Below are 22,574 nucleotides of genomic sequence, written 5' to 3'. Positions count from 1 at the left end.
ATTTTACAAACCATTCTGGATAAATACTCTGACTTTGTCCACTGTAAATAACGCATCATCACTTAAAAATTCCAAGCATACTTTATTAAAATACAGGTCTCCCTCAACATTCGCGAGGGTTAGGGGATCAAGAGCCTCGTGAATGTTGAAAAACCGTGAATGTTTGGTACCCCAATATATTGTAGGGAAATATAATACAATGCTGCTTCCTTAACTTGTCCAACCATGAACAATCATAAAGTACATGAAAACGTCGTAAATTGTACTAAATACATACGTAATGCCTTAATAACATGTATGTTATTAAATACCACTGCCTCAACCAATGCGAGTCCCTACTACCCTCCCTCCGACCCCCCACAACTGGCAGCCAGCCCTCCCACCACTGTGTGGTGAGTGATTTGTTTGTTCATTATTTGCTATTAAACTACAGTATAAATAATGTAAACCCATTCATGACTGCATGTTAGAATGGTTATTCAGACAGGTATTGTACGGTGACATCATGTGTTTACTCTTGAACACAGCAAAGAATCAAACATTTCTGCTACTGCTAATAATAATAATAATAATATAATAATAATAATAATAATAATAATAATAATAATAATATAATAATAATAATAATAATAATAATAATAATATAATAATATAATAATAATATAATAATAATAATAATAATAATAATAATAATAATAAATACGATAGAATTGAAGAAGGAAATTGTACAAAAATACGAAGGTTGAAGCAGTGGTGAAGGAAGTGGTTGACGCAGCGTCAGTGTGGCTTTGTTTATGCTGGAGTGAGCATTAGTCTCCCTGCTCTTCCAAACATTTCACAATAATTCATTGTATTTGGTGCTTGTAGATTGAGTGTGACTGGAGTGGTTTTACCTGGAGATTACCTGGAGAGAGTTCCGGGGGTCAACGCCCCCGCGGCCCGGTCTGTGACCAGGCCTCCTTAGGTCAGTGTCCCAGGATGCGACCCACACCAGTCGACTAACACCCAGGTACCCATTTTACTGATGGGGAACATAGACAACAGGTGGAAAGAAACACGTCCAATGTTTCTACTCTGGCTGGGAATCGAACCCAGGCCCTCACAGTGTGAAGCGAGAGCGTTAACCACCAGGCCACCAGAGCCCTGGTAGTGGTAGAGGCAGTTATAGAGGCAGTGGTAGAGGCAGTGATAGAGGCAGTGGTAGAGGCAGTGGTAGAGGCAGTGATAGAGGCAGTGGTAGAGGCAGTTATAGAGGCTGTTGCGGCCCCCTGCCAAACAGCGGTTAAATAGTTAACCTGCCGGCCGGCAGTACCACTGGGTACGTCATCAAACCCAATGTGGGGACTGCTGAGCCGGCCTTAGAGCAGTAAGTTCCTGAGTGCCTCACGGTGCACATCTAAGCAGTAGGTACCTGACCACCTAAGGGTACAGTCTACTGGCTTTAGTAACAGTATGTACCTGAGCGCCTCAGGATACGCACCTAAGCAGTAGGTACCTGACCACCTAATCGTACACGTCTACTGGCTTCAGCAACATTAAGTACCTGAATTCCTCAGGGTACACATCTACGTAGTAGGTACCTGACCACCTAATCGTACCTATCTACTGGCGTTAGAAGAACCGCTCACCGCAGCTCACTGAGTCTGTTGGCCTCAGTTACTTGACGGCCGCATTCAGTGAGCTTGCAGCATGGTGTTCGGCTAGCGGTGTGTCAACCGGCTTTGGAGAGGATTTACTGGACTACTAGTGATGTCTGTGGACTCACCGTCTACGCTGATCAACTGTGGGCCGGAATCATCAGATGCTGTTTGGTGGGACATTACATGAAGAAAAGGTTGGAGTGTTACACTGAACTGGGCCAGGACCGTAGTGTGACACTTAGGGACGTATGATGGAGTGGAACACTGAGATATGCACAGGACCGTAGTGGAACACTGAGATGAAAAGGGTGTCGTGGGACACTGAAGATGGTCTGGTTGTAGTGTACACTGAATAGTGTCATGTGACTGGTCTCGTGTCGTGAGAAGCAGTTGATTGTAATTTATTATACAAATGTTATTTATTTATTATTTTAGCATAGATATATATATATAGTGACACAGTAGTGTCAAGAGTTGTACCCTGTGTAGGGTTATGAATTATTTACTATTTTAGTTAGATGCTAATTATAATTTATTATAGTAACATGTACATATTATTATATATCATAGTTCAAATACCTCTAGACCAAAGATAGTTGATTAAAGATTAATTTATTTTAATGTGTGTATTTATGTATCCCGAACTCTTTATTACAAAAGGAGTAAATCTTGCTGTCTTCTTCTTTTAAAAATTACTTTTTTGTAATAGAGGCAGTGGTAGAGGCAGTGGTAGAGGCAGTGCCTCTACCACTGCCTCTACCACTCCAGTCACACTCAATCTACAAGCACCAAATACAGTGAATTATTGTGAAATGTTTGGAAGAGCAGGGAGACTAATGCTCACTCCAGCATAAACAAAGCCACGCTGACGCTGCGTCAACCACTTCCTTCACCACTGCTTCAACCTTCGTATTTTTGTACAATTTCCTTCTTCAATTCTATCGTATTTATTATTATTATTATTATTATTATATTATTATATTATTATTATATTATTATTATTATTATTATTTATTATTATTATTATTAGCAGTAGCAGAAATGTTTGATTCTTTGCTGTGTTCAAGAGTTAACACATGATGTCACTGTACAATACCTGTCTGAATAACCATTCTAACATGCAGTCATGAATAGGTTTACATTATTTATACTGTAGTTTAATAGCAAATAATGAACAAACAAAACACTCACCACACAGTGGTCCTATACAGATGACAGCAAGGAAATGAGTGAGCTACTCAAGTCCCAATATGACTCAGTTTTTAGCAAGCCGCTAACCAGACTGAGAGTCGAAGATCAAAATGAATTTTTTATGAGAGAGCCACAAAATTTGGTTAACACAAGCCTATCCGATGTTATCCTGACGTCAAATAACTTCGAACAGGCGATAAATGACATGCCCATGCACTCTGCCCCAGAGCCAGACTCATGGAACTCTGTGTTCATCAAGAACTGCAAGAAGCCCCTATCACGAGCCTTTTCCATCCTATGGAGAGGGAGCATGGACACGGGGGTCGTCCCACAGTTACTAAAAACAACAGACATAGCCCCACTCCACAAAGGGGGCAGTAAAGCAACAGCAAAGAACTACAGACCAATAGCACTAACATCCCATATCATAAAAATCTTTGAAAGGGTCCTAAGAAGCAAGATCACCACCCATCTAGAAACCCATCAGTTACACAACCCAGGGCAACATGGGTTTAGAACAGGTCGCTCCTGTCTGTCTCAACTATTGGATCACTACAACAAGGTCCTAAATGCACTAGAAGACAAAAAGAATGCAGATGTAATATATACAGACTTTGCAAAAGCCTTCGACAAGTGTGACCATGGCGTAATAGCGCACAAAATGCGTGCTAAAGGAATAACAGGAAAAGTCGGTCGATGGATCTATAATTTCCTCACTAACAGAATACAGAGAGTAGTCGTCAACAGAGTAAAGTCCGAGGCAGCTACGGTGAAAAGCTCTGTTCCACAAGGCACAGTACTCGCTCCCATCTTGTTCCTCATCCTCATATCCGACATAGACAAGGATGTCAGCCACAGCACCGTGTCTTCCTTTGCAGATGACACCCGAATCTGCATGACAGTGTCTTCCATTGCAGACACTGCAAAGCTCCAGGCGGACATCAACCAAATCTTTCAGTGGGCTGCAGAAAACAATATGAAGTTCAGCGATGAGAAATTTCAATTACTCAGATATGGTAAACATGAGGAAATTAAATCTTCATCAGAGTACAAAACAAATTCTGGCCACAAAATAGAGCGAAACACCAACGTCAAAGACCTGGGAGTGATCATGTTGGAGGATCTCACCTTCAAGGACCATAACATTGTATCAATCGCATCTGCTAGAAAAATGACAGGATGGATAATGAGAACCTTCAAAACTAGGGAGGCCAAGCCCATGATGACACTCTTCAGGTCACTTGTTCCATCTAGGCTGGAATATTGCTGCACACTAACAGCACCTTTCAAGGCAGGTGAAATTGCCGACCTAGAAAATGTACAGAGAACTTTCACGGCGCACATAACGGAGATAAAACACCTCAATTATTGGGAGCGCTTGAGGTTCCTAAACCTGTATTCCCTGGAACGCAGGAGGGAGAGATACATGATTATATACACCTGGAAAATCCTAGAGGGACTAGTACCGAACTTGCACACGAAAATCACTCACTACGAAAGCAAAAGACTTGGCAGACGATGCACCATCCCCCCAATGAAAAGCAGGGGTGTCACTAGCACGTTAAGAGACCATACAATAAGTGTCAGGGGCCCGAGACTGTTCAACTGCCTCCAAGCACACATAAGGGGGATTACCAACAGACCCCTGGCAGTCTTCAAGCTGGCACTGGACAAGCACATAAAGTCAGTTCCTGATCAGCCGGGCTGTGGCTCGTACGTTGGTTTGCATGCAGCCAGCAGCAACAGCCTGGTTGATCAGGCTCTGATCCACCAGGAGGCCTGGTCACAGACCGGGCCGTGGGGGCGTTGACCCCCGGAACTCTCTCCAGGTAAACTCCAGGGAGGGCTGGCTGCCAGTTGCAGGGGTCGGAGGGAGGGTAGTAAGGACTCCTGGCGGTAAACTTAAATATGATTTGGAGGCTGGGAATTTGGCGGTTGGGAATTCGCGAATGTGTGAAGCCCGCGAAAGTTGAAAACGTGAATGTTGAGGGAGACCTGTATAAGGTAATACATGTATTTTTATTATATTTTTGTGACCTAATTAATTATTTTTTTATTTATTATCACACTGGCCGATTCCCACCAAGGCAGGGTGGCCCGAGAAAGAAAAACTTTCACCATCATTCACTCCATCACTGTCTTGCCAGAAGGGTGCTTTACACTACAGTTTTTAAACTGCAACATTAACACCCCTCCTTCAGAGTGCAGGCACTGTACTTCCCATCTCCAGGACTCAAGTCCAGCCTGCCGGTTTCCCTGAATCCCTTCATAAATGTTACTTTGCTCACACTCCAACAGCACATCAAGTATTAAAAACCATTTGTCTCCATTCACTCCTATCAAACACGCTCACGCATGCCTGCTGGAAGTCCAAGCCCCTCGCACACAAAACCTCCTTTACCCCCTCCCTCCAACCTTTCCTAGGCCGACCCCTACCCCGCCTTCCTTCCACTACAGACTGATACACTCTTGAAGTCATTCTGTTTCGCTCCATTCTCTCTACATGTCCGAACCACCTCAACAACCCTTCCTCAGCCCTGTGGACAACAGTTTTGGTAATCCCGCACCTCCTCCTAACTTCCAAACTACGAATTCTCTGCATTATATTCACACCACACATTGCCCTCAGACATGACATCTCCACTGCCTCCAGCCTTCTCCTCGCTGCAACATTCATCACCCACGCTTCACACCCATATAAGAGCGTTGGTTAAACTATACTCTCATACATTCCCCTCTTTGCCTCCAAGGACAAAGTTCTTTGTCTCCACAGACTCCTAAGTTCACCACTCACTGCATAAATAGCTGATTATGACTGTTACCAGATATAGCATGTAAATACACCTACCATCCGACTTTCGACCGAGTTCAGTTCCGAGAAACCGATCGTAAGTCGAAATGGTCGTAAGTCGAACTTTACTACTGAATATCAACAAAACATTTTTGTAATGACTTTATTTTATTGTTTTATTTTGGTAGTTCATGTTTTACTTTACTTTTTATGTTGTTAGTACTGTATTTTATACTGTAAGGTTTAGGATAAACACTGTGTACAACACAAATAGTTGCTTATTTCCCAGAAATTTTGATATAAAAAACACGGTTGTAAGTCGAGCGGTCGTAAGTCGGATGATAGGTGTAGTTCATTACCGTTATAACTTGTTATCAAAACTTTGTGACCCAGTCGCTGGATCCATTATAGACTCTATATTTTTCCCTCCCACCCCTGGGATACATATGGGATTCATAATAAGATATTTAAATATCCTCACTTGGATAATAAAATATAACCCTGATTCTGTTCCTGAAAACAACCTAAATCACTCTTTTTTAGTAGTAGTATGTCTTTAATTCTATCAGTTGATAACTAGAAACATCCAATAAAACCAACCCAGAAAACTCCTCAAATCCATTATTTTAAACCAAACACAAGGTCAGTGGTTTCCTTTTCCCATCATGCAGTGCATAATGCTGTTTACGTTAGCTTCACAAACCCATTATCTCATTTCTAGCCAAAATTTACCACTCGCACCACATTTATGAATGCTGTGACTAAAACGTAGATCTACGCAAGTGACACTGATATCAGTACCTTAGTTCTATGTAAGAGACAGTGAAAGGGGTAATATAATGACTGGATATTCGTATTCATCAGCATCATTATATCATTATCATTTTTATTATTATTCAAGAAATTGTAGTAACGTGATTTCAAACACTTCATGGAACAGGTGGGTTTATTATTATTACTATAGAAAACCACTAAACCCATTTGGGTCATACAACACCTAGTGAATGGCAAGTAATCAGGATTGATATGAGGAAAGGTAAGATAGTTCCAGTTCCCTGGAACTCTTTAATGGTAGGTGTCCCAAAAGGTATGCCTAAAATCATGATAAATATGGTGCCATGGAACCAACCTGTGAGTGGCAGGAACCTGATTCTTCACATCAGACCAATAAGAACGCTTCTGGAGCAGCAGCATCTGTGACAACAATCCTATCTTGAATTTCACTGACTAGGAGACAAGAATGTAAGCACTTTTGAGCATTGGAAGTATCCTAGCCAGTTTTCTTCAAATGTAGTTACCACATACCAATGCTTTTTCACCACTTCACATTGTCGGTAAGTTTCTCAGATACTGTAATTTACAATGCACTGCTAAATGTTTGAACATTATGTTGGTGAGACATAAAATTATTGCCAAATATGTGAACCTGAGTGACAAAAGGGAATCCAAAAAGTACACTTCCTAGCCCATGTTAGGCCCAGAAGGGATTCCTGGTACATGATACATAATAATTTAAGAGTGGGAGTCTTACAACGACATTTCAGTCCAACTTGGACCATATACAGAGTCTCCATTTACAAAGTGTGACTTTGTAAATGGTCCAAGTTGGACCAAAACGTCGTGGTAAGCTTCTCTCTCTCCTATGTGCGGGTTGTGTATTGTTCCAATCACGGTGTTGTGCCTTTTTGTTCTTAACATAATAATTTATTTATTGCATATGTGAATAATCTTGTTCTTGTGTAATTATCATGTTATGTTTTCTTGTCATCTCAGGTTACAACTGGTTTATTTTACTGAACAAGTCCACAGAGAACATGACTCTGCATTAATCAATCCTGAAGACAGCAAAAATGAATGAGAATAATGCAGTTATGTGGAGGACGTTGAATATGTTCTTTCTTTTGAATTACCTCAGTTGAATGATGAATTAGAACAGAAGAGTCAAAATGCTCACCTGTGAGAAGAGAAGCAATTGTAGATGCCAGGTACAAATCCTGAAAGTGTTGAAAGTAGATGTGTTGTACTCCTAGAGGGGCTTGTTCCAATTTTGCACATGGAAATCACTCCCTATGAAATCAAAAGACTCGGCACGAGATGCAACAACTCTCCAATGAAAACAAGGGGCATCACGAGTAGAATAAGAGACAATACAAAAAGTGTCAGCAGAGCAAGACTGTCCAACTGCCTCCCAGCATACATAAGGGGGATTACCAATAGACCCCTGGCTGTCTTCAAGACGATGCTGGACAGGCACCTAATGTTAGTATCTGACCAGCCGGGCTGTGGTTCATACGTCGGTCTGCGTGCGGCCAGCAGTAACAGCCTAATTGATCAGGCCCTGATCCACCAGGAGGCCTGGTTACAGACTTGGCCAGGGGGTGTTGATCCCCAAAACCCTCTCCAGGTACACTCTTCCAGATAGTATATACATCCGGTACTGTCAAGGAGCTTGAGATCATCACTGTTTTCTGTAAACACTTCATGTTGTTCAGATACTCGAAGTGATATAACTACATCGAGATTAACTGAAATGTCTATTTGTGTCCAGTATCACTGTACGCTCATGGCTGATAACAATAAGAGGTAGCATTGCCTGGACAAATACTGTTTGTTCAATTTACAAGGTGTCCCATGGCTTGGTGGAGTGTGTCCAGTGGCTCGGTTGGCAACGCACTCGCCTCACACACTGAATATCAAAGACCTGGGAGTGATCATGTCAGAGAATCTCACCTTCAAGGACCATAACATTGTATCAATCACATCTGCTAGAAAAATGACAGGATGGATAATGAGAACCTTCAAAACTAGGGATGCCAAGCCCATGATGACACTCTTCAGGTCGCTTGTTCTATCTAGGCTGGAATATTGCTGCACACTAACAGCACCTTTCAAGGCAAGTGAAATTGCTGTCCTAGAAAATGTACAGAGAACCTTCACTGTGCGCATAACGGAGATAAGACACCTCAATTACTGGAAGCACTTGAAGTTCCTGAACCTGTATTCCCTGGAATGCAAGTGGGAGAGATACATGATTATATACACCTGGAAAATCCTAGAGGGATTAGTACTGAACTTGCACATGAAAATCACTCACAACGAAAGCAAAAGACTCGGCAGACGATGCAACATCCCCCCAATGAAAAGCAGGGGTGTCACTAGCACGTTAAGAGACAATACAATAAGTGTCATGGGCCCGAGACTGTTCAACTGCCTCCCAGCATACATGAGGGGGATTACCAACAGACCCCTGGCTGTCTTCAAGCAGGCACTGGACATGCACCTAAAGTCGGTACCTGACCAGCTGGGCTGTGGCTCGCACGTTGGACTGCGTGCAGCCAGCAGTAACAGCCTGGTTGATCAGGCTCTGATCCGCCATGAGGCCTGGTCACAGACCGGGCCGCTGGGGCGTTGACCCCCCGGAACTCTCTGCAGGTATGTCCGTGGTTCAGTCCCCAGCACGGGTGGAAATGTTAGGCATGTTTTCTTACACCTGCTGTGACTGTTCACCTAGCAGTAAGTAGGTGCCTGGGTATTAGTCACCTTACACCTGCTGCCCTTGTTCACCTAGCAGCAAGTAGGTACCTGGGTAGTTAGTCGACTGGTGTGGGTAGCATCCTGAGATGATGAAATTAAAAAAACTACAATAATGCACTGACTTTCCTGGGTGACATAATCAAAATTAATATGATATATGTTTTGATATAATTCTTATGTCTATTTTGAGCTAATAAAAATTTGTATTACTTTTTAAGATTTGTATACAATGTTTTGTATTAATTTTCTTATTTTTCTGTGAAGTTTGTATGGAAAACGAATAAAAGGCAACCCAAACTATTTTTGTAATGTGCAAAAAAGTTGTTGAAATAAGTTCATATTACTGTTTGTACTTTATTATTGAATAATAAAGGTAAAATATACATTTATGTCTTTTATTGAACATTTAAATTTTTTTTTTTTTTTTTTTAATATTTACTGCACTTACTGGGCGGGCACCACTTTTGGGACTTCTCGTATTTGGACTTTATGGCCAAATTTTTGAGACAAAAAGTGTAAGAGTAAAATGATCTTAGAAAAGGTTATACAGTGGACCCCCGACATTCGATATTAACCCGTAAATGGTCCAGGCAGATCTATGTTCACATGTGTAGTGCTACAAAAGTAGATCTATGTTTTTTTTTTACATATTTTCAAACATAACAAAAAAAAGTAGATCATTGTTTTTTTACACATTTTCAAATGTAAAAAAACAAAAAGAAGATCTACTTTTTTCACGTACATTCAAATGTTGAAAAAACGTATGTATACGTTTGGACCGTTTACGAGTTAATCCATTCCTGTGAGCTCATTGAATGTCGAAAATATCGAAAGTCGAATTAATTTTCCCCATAAAAAATAATGGAAATCAAATTAATCCGTGCAAGACACCCAAAAGTATGAAAAAAAAAATTTTTACCACATGAAATATTAAGTTTAATGCAATAGAATAATTACAATAACAACAATAACAATAGATTAATAACAATAGAATAATTGACACTTACCTTTAATGAAGATCTGGTGATGATTGATGGGATTGGAGGAGGGGAGAGTGTGGATGGTGTTAGTGTTTAGAAGGGGAATCCCCTTCCATTAGGACTTGAACTGGCAGCCTCACCATGCCTTACCACACTGTGTATGCCACTACAATTCTTAAATCTTTCAAACCAACCTTTGCTGGCCTTAAATTCACTCACATCACCACTAGTTGCAGGCAATTTCTTTACCAAATCGTCATGCAACTGCCTAGCCTTTTCACAAATGATCGCTTGAGAGATGCTATCTCCTGCTATCTGTTTTTCATTTATCCACAACATAACAACCTCTCAACATCTTCTAACACTAGCGATCTCTGTTTCAAAAACAAAGTTGCACCTTTTGCAACAACAGCTTCCTTGACTGCCATTTTCCTGCTCACTATAGTAGAGATGGTTGATTGGGGTTTACTATACAACCTGGCCAGCTCCAACACATGCACTCCACTTTTGTACTTTGCAATTATCTCTTCCTTCATTTCAATAGTCATTAGCACCTTTTTTCTCGAAGGGTTGGCACTTGAAGCTTTCTTGGGGCCCATGGTTACTTATTTTGCAGAAACAAGCACCAAAAACAGTGATAATATGGATAATATGGAATGTGCCGAATGTATCCTTAGATGCGTGCACACTGGCTGGCTTGTAAACACTGGCACACACAGGGCAGTTCAGGCCACATGTGGACACGTCTCGTACGAATCTTATCGAATATCGGGTTTTCCATCGAATGTCGAGGCGAAATTTTTGCGTTAAAATGCATCGAATGTCGGATTTATCGAATGTCGATGCCATCGAATGTCGGGGGTCCTCTGTACTTGAAATTCACCATCAGAAATTTTGATGTCCTACCAATTTCAATGCTTGTCCCATTAAAGGTTGTAGATGAATGGTCCAGAAATAACAGAAAAAGGCACAATACCGTGACTGCAACGATACACAAATAACCCGCACATAAAAGAGAGAAGCTTACAACGACATTTCGGTCCGACTTGGGCCATTTACAAAGCTAAATTCAAATCCAAATACCTACAAAAACCTCTCACATTGATAAACATCTACAGAGTTCCACAGTCAAACATTAGCCAATTTAGTCAAAATCTAGGAAGTATGATAACTGATGCACGCATGAACAAAGATCACTTACTACTCTCAGGTGACTTCAATATAAATCTCCTGCAAGACCAGGACCCACACGTTACTGAATTCACAAACACACTGAGTAACTGTATGTTACTACCAACAGTAACAAAACCTACAAGAGTTACAGAGACTAGTGTTTCCCTACTTGACCACATCTGGACCAACACCATATCCCCTTTAAAATCAGGCATAATTACAGATAATACCACAGACCACTACCCTACTTTCCTCATAACAACTCTTGGTAAACTACCCCAAGACACTACTAAAGTCACCTTCAGACTTCACAATGAGGCAGCCATTAATAACTTCGCAACAGCATTAGCAAACATTGATTGGCACACTGAGCTAGAAATCTATACAGATATTGACGAATGTATTAATAATTTTCTAAAAAAGACCCAATACCTCTATAACAAGCACTGCCCTAAAAAAACTAAACAGATGACAGCAAAGAGACTGAACAGTCCCTGGCTAACACCCAGCATTCTCAAATCCATAAATACAAAACACCAATATGAAAAACAGTACAGAATGGGTCACATAACCAGAGACCAAACAAAACGTTACTCGTCAATCCTAACCAGCCTGATAAGAAGGGCAAAAAAATTGTATTATGAGAACAGATTATCCAACTTACGAGGTGATATAAAAAAGACCTGGAAAACACTATCTGAAATTCTGGGAACAAAAAAGATATCACGAAATAGCGAAATAAAATTAGCAAAATCAGATGAACCCCAACTCCCACCAACAGAAACAGCAAACAGACTCAATGATTTCTTCTCCACTATAGGACAAAACCTTGCCCATAAAATCCCAAGCTCAGATACCCCACCAAATAACTACCTCACCGGCAACTACCCGAACACACTGTTCCTAGCTCCGACTAACCCATACGAAGTCTCCCTTATTATCAATGCACTAAAAAACAAGGCAGGAGATTTAAGTACCTTACCACCCTTTATATATAAAAAAGTGTCACAAGTGCTATCTCCAATCATTGCAACACTCTTTAACAAATCCATTGAATCCTCCACCTTCCCTACAGTACTCAAAATAGCAAGGGTCACCCCGATCCACAAAGGAGGAGACCAAACAGAGTTGAATAACTATAGGCCAATATCCAACTTACACCCTCTCTCAAAAATCTTTGAAAAACTAATTCATAAACGAATCTACTCCTACCTTATCTCCCAGAACATACTCAACCCCTGCCAATTTGGATTCAGGCCTAATAAAAATACTAATGATGCTATTATACACATGCTAGAACATATATACACTGCAATAGAGAAAAAAGAAGTCCCACTGGGGATCTTCATTGACTTACGTAAAGCTTTTGATACAGTTGACCATGACTTGCTCCACGTAAAATTGTCACACTATGGTATAAGAGGGCACTCCCTCAATTACCTCAAGTCATACCTCAGCAACAGAAGCCAATATGTGTACGCAAATGGGGCAAACTCTTCTGCGCAACCAATTACAGTTGGTGTCCCACAGGGAAGTGTCCTTGGCCCTCTTCTCTTTCTCCTATACATAAATGACCTTCCAAATGCTTCGCAATTACTCAAACCCACACTATTTGCAGATGACACTACATACGTCTTCTCTCACCCGAGCCCAGTCACACTAGCCAATACTGTAAATACCGAATTACAGAAAATATCTACCTGGATGAGGACTAACAAACTTACACTAAACATTGACAAAACCTACTTCATTCAGTTTGGTAACAGAGCTACAGATGTCCCTCTTAACATAATGATAAACGGATCACCTATCACAAAGCTAACAGAGGGAAAATTCTTAGGAATCCACCTTGATAATAGACTCAAATTTCATACACATATACAACAAATTTCTAAGAAAATTTCCAAGACTGTAGGCATACTATCGAAGATACGGTACTATGTTCCACAGTCAGCCCTCCTGGCCCTATATCACTCTCTTATTTACCCCTATCTCACCTATGGAATTTGTGCATGGGGCTCAACAACAGTTAACCATCTCAGACCACTAATTACCCAACAAAAGGCTGCAGTTAGAATGATAACAAATTCTCACTACAGGCAGCACACTCCACCAATATTCAATACACTAAACCTACTCACCATACAAAACATCCATACTTATTACTGCACCTATTACATACATAGAACACTTAACTCTGATATTAACCCTCCCCTCAAACATCTCCTTGCCAACCTCAACAGAACACATGACCATAACACAAGGCACAGATCACTCTTTGATGTTCCTCGTGTTCATCTCACACTATGCAAAAACTCAATGCACATAAAAGGCCCTAAAATCTGGAATTCATTACCTGTAAATATAAAAGAAACACTACCTGTTTATAAATTCAAGTCTCTACTCAAAGATCACTTACTCACCCAAAACCAAATAAATACTGAATAACTGAACCTTATAAATTGTATATCTTAAATGTTTCTCACAATTATATCACATAAATGTTAAACCTAAAACCCAATCTAACTTTATTATTTTTTAAATACACTACCTAACAGAATCCTTCATATGACCTGTCTTTGTAATACTCACTTGTGCTTTATAGTAATCTGTTTACATTAATGTTTTATCACTGACTTCATCATTGCTTAATTAATCTTAAGTTAATTTTAAGCCAGCCCGTAATGCTATGCATAGTATAAGTGGCTTTGGCATACTGCTCTTATCTGTATTTTTTTGTACCTCTGTATGTGTGCACAAATTTATAATAAATAAATAAATAAATAAATAAATAAATGTACTATTGGGTATCTTTACTAAGGAAACGTTTTGCCACACAGTGGCTTCATCAGTCCATATAAAGGAGAATCGTGAAGAACAGGAGAAGAATGAGGTAATCAGTCCCTCAATCTTGAGTCGATATGGTCAGTCCATCAATCTTGAATAGAATACAGCATATGTGCCGAGAAGTAGCTTATATACCGTAGGCAGGAGAGGTGCAGCAGTCATAGGTGGTGTCACATTTGTCCAATGTGGAATTAGGTCGTGCCCAAGGGTTAGGCAAGTGAAGAATTCCCAAGTATTAAGATCCCAAGAAGTTGCAGTGTCTGACAGGATTGTAGATGAATGGTTCAGAGAACCGACACGTTGATAAATTAGACACATGTGCAACTCTTGGGTATCTTTATTAAGGAAACATTTTGCCACACAGTGGCTTCATCAGCCCATACAAAGGAGAATGGTGAAGAAGGGTTTTTAGGTCCCAACCATGAGCTGTCTGCATACACTACTGTCAACCATCACTGTACATTGTATCATGCTGAAATAAACTTATTATTATTATTGGTAGGAGGAGGAGAGTGTATCACAGCTGCTCCATAATTCATTGGAAATAACATGCTTATTATGGACTATAATCTTTCCTGTACAGGTTTACCACATTTTCACAATCTTAAATTATAATAGTAATATTGATGATAACATTTTTAATAAATTATAATCATAATGATGGTTTGTTGTGTTACAGGGAACCCGCGCAACAAGACAGCACTGAAGCCGGGTCACAGCTTGATGGACTGGGTGAGGTTGGGTCACTCTGGCACTGACCTCGCAGGGACACAGGGAAAGATCCTCGATGTAACGCTGAAAGATCTGGCTAAGCACAACAAACCCAATGACTGCTGGATGGCACTGAAGGGTGAGTTGTGGATGTCTTGGCCCTTCAGTGACAGGGGGTTAAAACCTGGTAGAAAATATTGATAGTTGTGATATAAGACATGTGGACTGAAGAAGTAATTCATGGTGTAATGTTTGTTCAGTAAATATTGTTGCACTGGACACATGCCTTGTGTCATGATGGGGGTTACCTTGATGCCATGGCATCCCCCATGCTATGGCATCCCACACACAGACCTGTAACTGGTCTGTGTGGGATGCCACACAGCCACACTAAACCCAAAGTCGGCTGACCATGCAAAAAAAAAAAAAAAAAAATCGCCTTACATATATTCATTCTCTTACAGTCTGTTATGTTCTTTTGTTAATTACCCAGACATACAGGCCTCCAGATCAAGCTCTTTTAGCCCACAGTGGCCTCTTAGACCTAATAAATATAAGGGACCATAACTACTACTTCTGAAATCATCAGGTTCACTAGGTATTACTAGGTTTTTGTATAATTATCACCTTCCATTAAAAGTCTAGGGGGTCATTTTAAAACATTATTAACCTAGAAAAAAAGTTAAAGCAAAATTCAAGTACAGAAATTAACTATGTACCATAAAAATATAAGGTGGCTCGTAACCTGGTAGGCAAAGCTCTCACTTCACATGCTGAGGTGTCCGGGTTCAATTTCTGGCAAGGGTGAAAATATTAGACTTGTTTCCTTACACCTGTTGTCCATGTTTACCCATCAGTAAAATAGGTACCGTACCTGGGTGTTAGTCGACTGGCACGAGTCGCATCTTGGGACAAAATTGACCTAGTTTACCCAAAATGCCCTGTATGTCATTGATGTCAGTTATGGTCTGTATACCTTGTACATGTACTTGTAGAAATAAGATATTTTATTTATTATTTATCACCATTTATATCCCCATGGCACAGAGTGCTTAAACTGGAAAGAAAAATTCCACAGTTCATCGGATCATTCTTGTAAGATCCAATATTGAGGCTTGAACACTACCAAGTGGTATACATCATAGTTACCCCCACTTTAAATAAATCCTTTACAGTAATGTTATCCAGAGTCCTAAAACACTACAGAAGTACTACACAGTAACAACCAGGGCAGCCTGATATATTTACCCCCAAAAAACAGTAGTGGTCAGCTGTCTTATTCTTCTACTTGTTTGGGTTTATAGGGCCAATGACAGCTTACTCGGTAACAAGCCCTGCCTTCCATTATCCTTAAAAGAAACCTCGACCAAAGTGGAAAGAAGTTGACTAATGGCTGTACATATTATATGCCCCCAGTGTGCCCTGAGGCCTGCAAGAAGGTACAGGCCAGGATCTCCTGACTAACAGTGTGGAGGGTCAAACACCTCCCCATTGAGAAGGAGAGGTGGGGGTCGAGGAGAACATCCTTAACCCTTTGAGGGTTTTGGTCGTACTAGTACGTCTTACGCGTAGGGGTTTTTGACGTACTAGTACGCATAAATTCTAGCAGCCTCAAATCTCGCAGGAAAAGGCTGATAAGCCTAGATGTGAGAGAATGGGTCTGTGTGGTGGGTGTGTGCAGTAGGAAAAAAATCTGGGACCCAGTGGTGCATTGTGGGAATGCCATCATAGTACACAATTTCCACCGTGCCCTGCGGTAAGAAGTTCCTCACTCCTCGGCGAATTGGGACACTTTTGTTCCCCAGTGACAGTTCTAATACAGATGGAAGTGACAGTGAAGATGAGTTTCAAGGTTCTGGTGAGGTTTTGACCGAAACTAATGACCATAATATGAGTAATAGTGAGGAAAACCCAGACAACCCACAGCCTTCCACCTCTGGTGCTGGGCCATCGTTCAGTTGTACCAGAATCAAAGAGGAAACTCCTATTTTCCAAAATCCCACTCAGATGTGAGCATTGGTGATGATAATGATAGTGATTATGAACTACAAGCTCTTCAAACTTGTTCCAAGAATGGAGGAGGAGGAGGAGGCAGAGGAGGAGGAGGCAGAGGAGGAGGAGGCAAGAGGAGGAGGAGGCAAGAGGAGGAGGAGGCAGAGGAGGAGGAGGAGGAGGAGGAGGAAGAAGAAGAGGAGGAGGAGGAGGAAGAAGAGGAGGAGGAGGAGGAAGAAGAGGAGGAGGAGGAGGAGGAGGAAGAAGAGGAGGAGGAGGAGGAGGAAGAAGAAGAATACGTAATGATAACAATAATACATAATAATAATACATAATAATAATAATACATAATAATAATAATACATAATAATAATAATACATAATAATAATAATAGGTAATAATAATAATATGTAATAATAAATGTTCACCCATGACAGTAACAAGATAAGGGGAGATAACATCTGATAAGTGCTGACGTTTGATGAGGGTAAATGAGGGTAGAGTTGATGCCAAAAGATGAGATGAACATCGCCCTCCCTTTGTTTTTGCTGGTATACTAACATTTCTGTCTGTCTATTTGCCTGTCTGTCAAGCTCCCTGTCTATCCATCTAGCTCTCTGTCTCAGAGAGCCACAAGACTGCGTCATCACTTTTACTCACATCTTCAAGCAGAGTATAGCACTTTGTCTGGGTTTCTTGGGTTATCCTAGGTAATTTATACTATGTATACTTGTATTTATGTGTACCTGTGAGACAGAGATAGACAGACAGATAGAAAGAGAGAGACAGATTGAAAGAGATAGAATGAGGGAGAAAGATAAAACACCATTGTGTATGACACCATGTTTCAGAGTTCCACAAGCTGCAGAACTAATAGGAATATGTTCAGTGACTGTATATTGGTATATATATTATAGAACAATAATAATAAACAATGTTTTGTATTGTTTGTTTTTGTAAACAAGTTTTGTAAACAATATATTGATAATTATGTTTGTGTGCTTATTGTGTTGTATACAACGAGTGTATATATGTACATTGCACCTTACTTTGGTCTCATAGGCCACATAAGTTATGTGAAAAAATAAAATAGTGAAAAAAACAACAAACCTTCAAATACAAGTAAATCAAAGTTTACCGGGTGAGCGGCAGTCGCCGCTGTTGCCATACGCGGCTCATTTTCTGCAAACTTCATGCATCCATATCTCCGTAAGTATTGATGGTAAAATTTTTTTGTTTATCCTATAATGTTTAGAAAAAAAAACTCTATTTTTTCATAAGAAAAAATAATTTTTTTTTTTTTTTGAAATTTGGCCGACCCTGAGAACGAGTTTCGGAGAGGGCCTGTCGACCCTCAAAGGGTTAATGTACACAAGGCCACACTGAGGAGAGTCGATGCAAAGTGGTAAGGGGGGCACCACAGTAGGAGGTGCTCCACCATCTCAGGCTGAGAGGGACACCACGGGCAGGCTGGGGAGTCCATCATCTGAAGGCAGTTCAGATGAACTGCCAGTTGTGGAGGTGGCTCAGTGAAACATTCACTAAGCAATTACGATGATGAGCCTAAGGGCAGGGGACATTGAAAGACTGGACTGAGCTCAGTGCTGACCAACAGAGGGAGTATGACAGGTTCCTCTGCCACAGACTGCAGAGTTCCCTCCAAACACCCTTTGTGAAATCACTGTGTCACAGTGCAAGGGAGGTACGGTAGGAAATGTGTACTCGCCTAATTGTGGTTGTAGGGGTCGATTCATAGCTCCTGGTCCTGCCTCTTCACTGGTTGCTACTAGGTCCTCTCTCTCCCTGCTCTGAGCTATCTAACCTCATCTTAAAACTGTGTATGGTTCGTGCCTCCACTACTTCACTTTCTAGACTGTTCTATTTCCTGACAAGACTATGACTGAAAAATACTTCCTAACATCCCAATTGTAATGTTGTTTTTATTATGTACAACTTCAAGTACTACCGTCCTGCCAGATGACTGTGAAACAGAAACCTGTAACTGTTTTGCATGATGGTAGGATTGCTGGTTTCTTTTTCTGTCTCATAAACACGCTAGATAACAGGGATATCTTGCTACTCCTACTTACACTTTGGTCACACTTCACAGACACGCACATGCATATATATATACATACATCTAGGTTTTTCTCCTTTTTCTAAATAGCTCTTGTTCTTCTTTATTTCTTCTATTGTCCATGGGGAAGTGGAAAAGAATCTTTCCTCCGTAAGCCATGCTTGTCGTATGAGGCGACTAAAATGCCGGGAGCAATGGGCTAGTAACCCCTTCTCCTGTAGACATTTACTAAAAAAGAGAAGAAAAACTTTATAAAACTGGGATGCTTAAATGTGCGTGGATGTAGTGCGGATGACAAGAAACAGATGATTGCTGATGTTATGAATGAAAAGAAGTTGGATGTCCTGGCCCTAAGCGAAACAAAGCTGAAGGGGGTAGGGGAGTTTCAGTGGGGGGAAATAAATGGGATTAAATCTGGAGTATCTGAGAGAGTTAGAGCAAAGGAAGGGGTAGCAGTAATGTTAAATGATCAGTTATGGAAGGAGAAAAGAGAATATGAATGTGTAAATTCAAGAATTATGTGGATTAAAGTAAAGGTTGGATGCGAAAAGTGGGTCATAATAAGCGTGTATGCACCTGGAGAAGAGAGGAATGTAGAGGAGAGAGAGAGATTTTGGGAGATGTTAAGTGAATGTATAGGAGCCTTTGAACCAAGTGAGTGAGTAATTGTGGTAGGGGACCTGAATGCTAAAGTAGGAGAAACTTTTAGAGAGGGTGTGGTAGGTAAGTTTGGGGTGACAGGTGTAAATGATAATGGGAGCCCTTTGATTGAACTTTGTATAGAAAGGGGTTTAGTTATAGGTAATACATATTTTAAGAAAAAGAGGATAAATAAGTATACAAGATATGATGTAGGGCGAAATGACAGTAGTTTGTTGGATTATGTATTGGTAGATAAAAGACTGTTGAGTAGACTTCAGGATGTACATGTTTATAGAGGGGCCACAGATATATCAGATCACTTTCAAGTTGTAGCTACACTGAGAGTAAAAGGTAAATGGGATACAAGGAGAATAGAAGCATCAGGGAAGAGAGAGGTGAAGGTTTATAAACTAAAAGAGGAGGCAGTTAGGGTAAGATATAAACAGCTATTGGAGGATAGATGGGCTAATGAGAGCATAGGCAATGGGGTCGAAGAGGTATGGGGTAGGTTTAAAAATGTAGTGTTAGAGTGTTCAGCAGAAGTTGGTGGTTACAGGAAAGTGGGTGCGGGAGGGAAGAGGAGCGATTGGTGGAATGATGATGTAAAGAGAGAAGTAAGGGAGAAAAAGTTAGCATATGAGAAGTTTTTACAAAGTAGAAGTGATGCAAGGAGGGAAGAGTATATGGAGAAAAAGAGAGAGGTTAAGAGAGTGGTGAAGCAATGTAAAAAGAGAGCAAATGAGAGAGTGGGTGAGATGTTATCAAGAAATTTTGTTGAAAATAAGAAAAAGTTTTGGAGTGAGATTAACAAGTTAAGAAAGCCTAGAGAACAAATGGATTTGTCAGTTAAAAATAGGAGAGGAGAGTTATTAAATGGAGAGTTAGAGGTATTGGGAAGATGGAGGGAATATTTTGAGGAATTGTTAAATGTTGATGAAGATAGGGAAGCTGTGATTTCGTGTACAGGACAAGGAGGAATAACGTCTTGTAGGAGTGAGGAAGAGCCAGTTGTGAGTGTGGGGGAAGTTCGTGAGGCAGTAGGTAAAATGAAAGGGGGTAAGGCAGCCGGGATTGATGGGATAAAGATAGAAATGTTAAAAGCAGGTGGGGATATAGTTTTGGAGTGGTTGGTGCAATTATTTAATAAATGTATGGAAGAGGGTAAGGTACCTAGGGATTGGCAGAGAGCATGCATAGTTCCTTTGTATAAAGGCAAAGGGGATAAAAGAGAGTGCAAAAATTATAGGGGGATAAGTCTGCTGAGTATACCTGGTAAAGTGTATGGTAGAGTTATTATTGAAAGAATTAGAGTAAGACGGAGAATAGGATAGCAGATGAACAAGGAGGCTTTAGGAAAGGTAGGGGGTGTGTGGACCAGGTGTTTACAGTGAAACATATAAGTGAACAGTATTTAGATAAGGCTAAAGAGGTCTTTGTGGCATTTATGGATTTGGAAAAGGCATATGACAGGGTGGATAGGGGGGCAATGTGGCAGATGTTGCAAGTGTATGGTGTAGGAGGTAGGTTACTGAAAGCAGTGAAGAGTTTTTACGAGGATAGTGAGGCTCAAGTTAGAGTATGTAGGAAAGAGGGAAATTATTTCCCAGTAAAAGTAGGCCTTAGACAAGGATGTGTGATGTCACCGTGGTTGTTTTGACACACTTTAGTCACCCTGGGTATGGTGGCCAAAACTTAAATTATAAAAACTCACCCCTGGAGCACACATGATGCCCCAAAAGATAGGAGAAGGACCCAGAGATCCTGCCAGGTTGAAGGTCAGCCACAGAGAGAGAGAGAGTCAGAGAGAGGGAGAGAGAGAGAAGCCTACCTAAGCTCCTCCCACCAAAACAAAAGACTGTTGCCAAGCACAATTCTCCAGTTACCACAATTCTACCACCTCTTAACTTTACTTTTACAAAAAGAAATACAACTTTATAAACTACTTATTTAATTTGTGTGTTTGTGTGTCTATAGTATAACCTATTATATTGAGAAAAATAGGTTTGACCCAGCTGCCTCTCAGTCATAAGGTTGATCAGTCCTTCTGACATTTAGAGCAAAGTCCCCATCAATTCAATATAATTAGGTATTCCAGAGTAACTGTTACTTATAAATACATGTTGGGTCCTATAGCCCCATAACACCCCCACCTCCAGACGAAGTCTCACAAAAGCTAGCCGTGTCCCTCAGGATACGGCTAGTAAAAAGTATATTGCTTAAGTCTGAAGGCGGTAAACAAGACTACTAGAAATGCTACATATTTCCTAGCACCATAACTACTCTTCACTTTACTGTTATTTACAACAGATTGCAGAATTTTTTAGAAAAGCATTTTAACCATACCCATATACTCAAGGGTGTAACTATTTACAATTTTAGTGGCTTTTAAACAATACACATTACAATGCAAAAATTGCACACAATGCCCACTGTGAAAGCCCGCACCAACAGGCCTGTGCCTCTGCTACGGTAATCCAGCAAGCAACTGGTACTCCAGGGTGGCATCTTCCTGATCAGGAGACGAGAGTAGAGCCAAACCCAGAGCAGTCAGGTGTACACCAGGCAGGAAACTTCACAAAACATGTCAAGGTGTCTCTCTCACTTGGTGGCCGAACCAAACAGTGAGACTTCCAGTCAACACTCACGATCCTTAACATGGTCAGGCACTCAAGCCCATCTTCCGAGGTCCCACTCCACACAGATCCTCCAAACTTATGAAGAGGAGGCTGACATAGAATATGGAGGGGTCCAGGGGACCACAAAGGCAAACCGTCGGGCCGTTTTGTATATAGAGCACACCAAGACACAACATCACATACCTTCCTGAACGTCTCATGTTACCGAAGGTTGTCAACCACTGCCTCAACTCACATTTACTTACACCCTGACCCTCGTCACACTTTTGGCTCTGACTCGACCCCTTCACAGTCAGATGGCTGGTAGAGAGTACTCAGGCTCGCTAAGAGTTCATCACTGCAAAAACAACAAGGTCAGC

General features: G+C 40.8%; 1 protein-coding gene across 1 annotated transcript in view; it reads left to right on the top strand.

The window, feature by feature from the left end:
- Positions 1–14,120: 14,120 nt before the first annotated feature.
- LOC128699783 (cytochrome b5 reductase 4) overlaps positions 14,121–22,574 on the top strand; it is a 323,046-nt gene continuing 314,592 nt past the window's right edge. Inside the window, exon 1 of the mRNA XM_070102466.1 lies at positions 14,121–15,006. Coding sequence (XP_069958567.1) covers positions 14,814–15,006 — 193 coding nt within the window. The 5' untranslated portion in view covers positions 14,121–14,813. The remainder of the gene's footprint in view (positions 15,007–22,574) is intronic.

Source organism: Cherax quadricarinatus, chromosome 81, assembly GCF_038502225.1.
Source record: "Cherax quadricarinatus isolate ZL_2023a chromosome 81, ASM3850222v1, whole genome shotgun sequence".
NCBI classification, from domain to species: domain Eukaryota; kingdom Metazoa; phylum Arthropoda; class Malacostraca; order Decapoda; family Parastacidae; genus Cherax; species Cherax quadricarinatus.
This window is presented reverse-complemented; position numbering and strand designations above follow the sequence as displayed.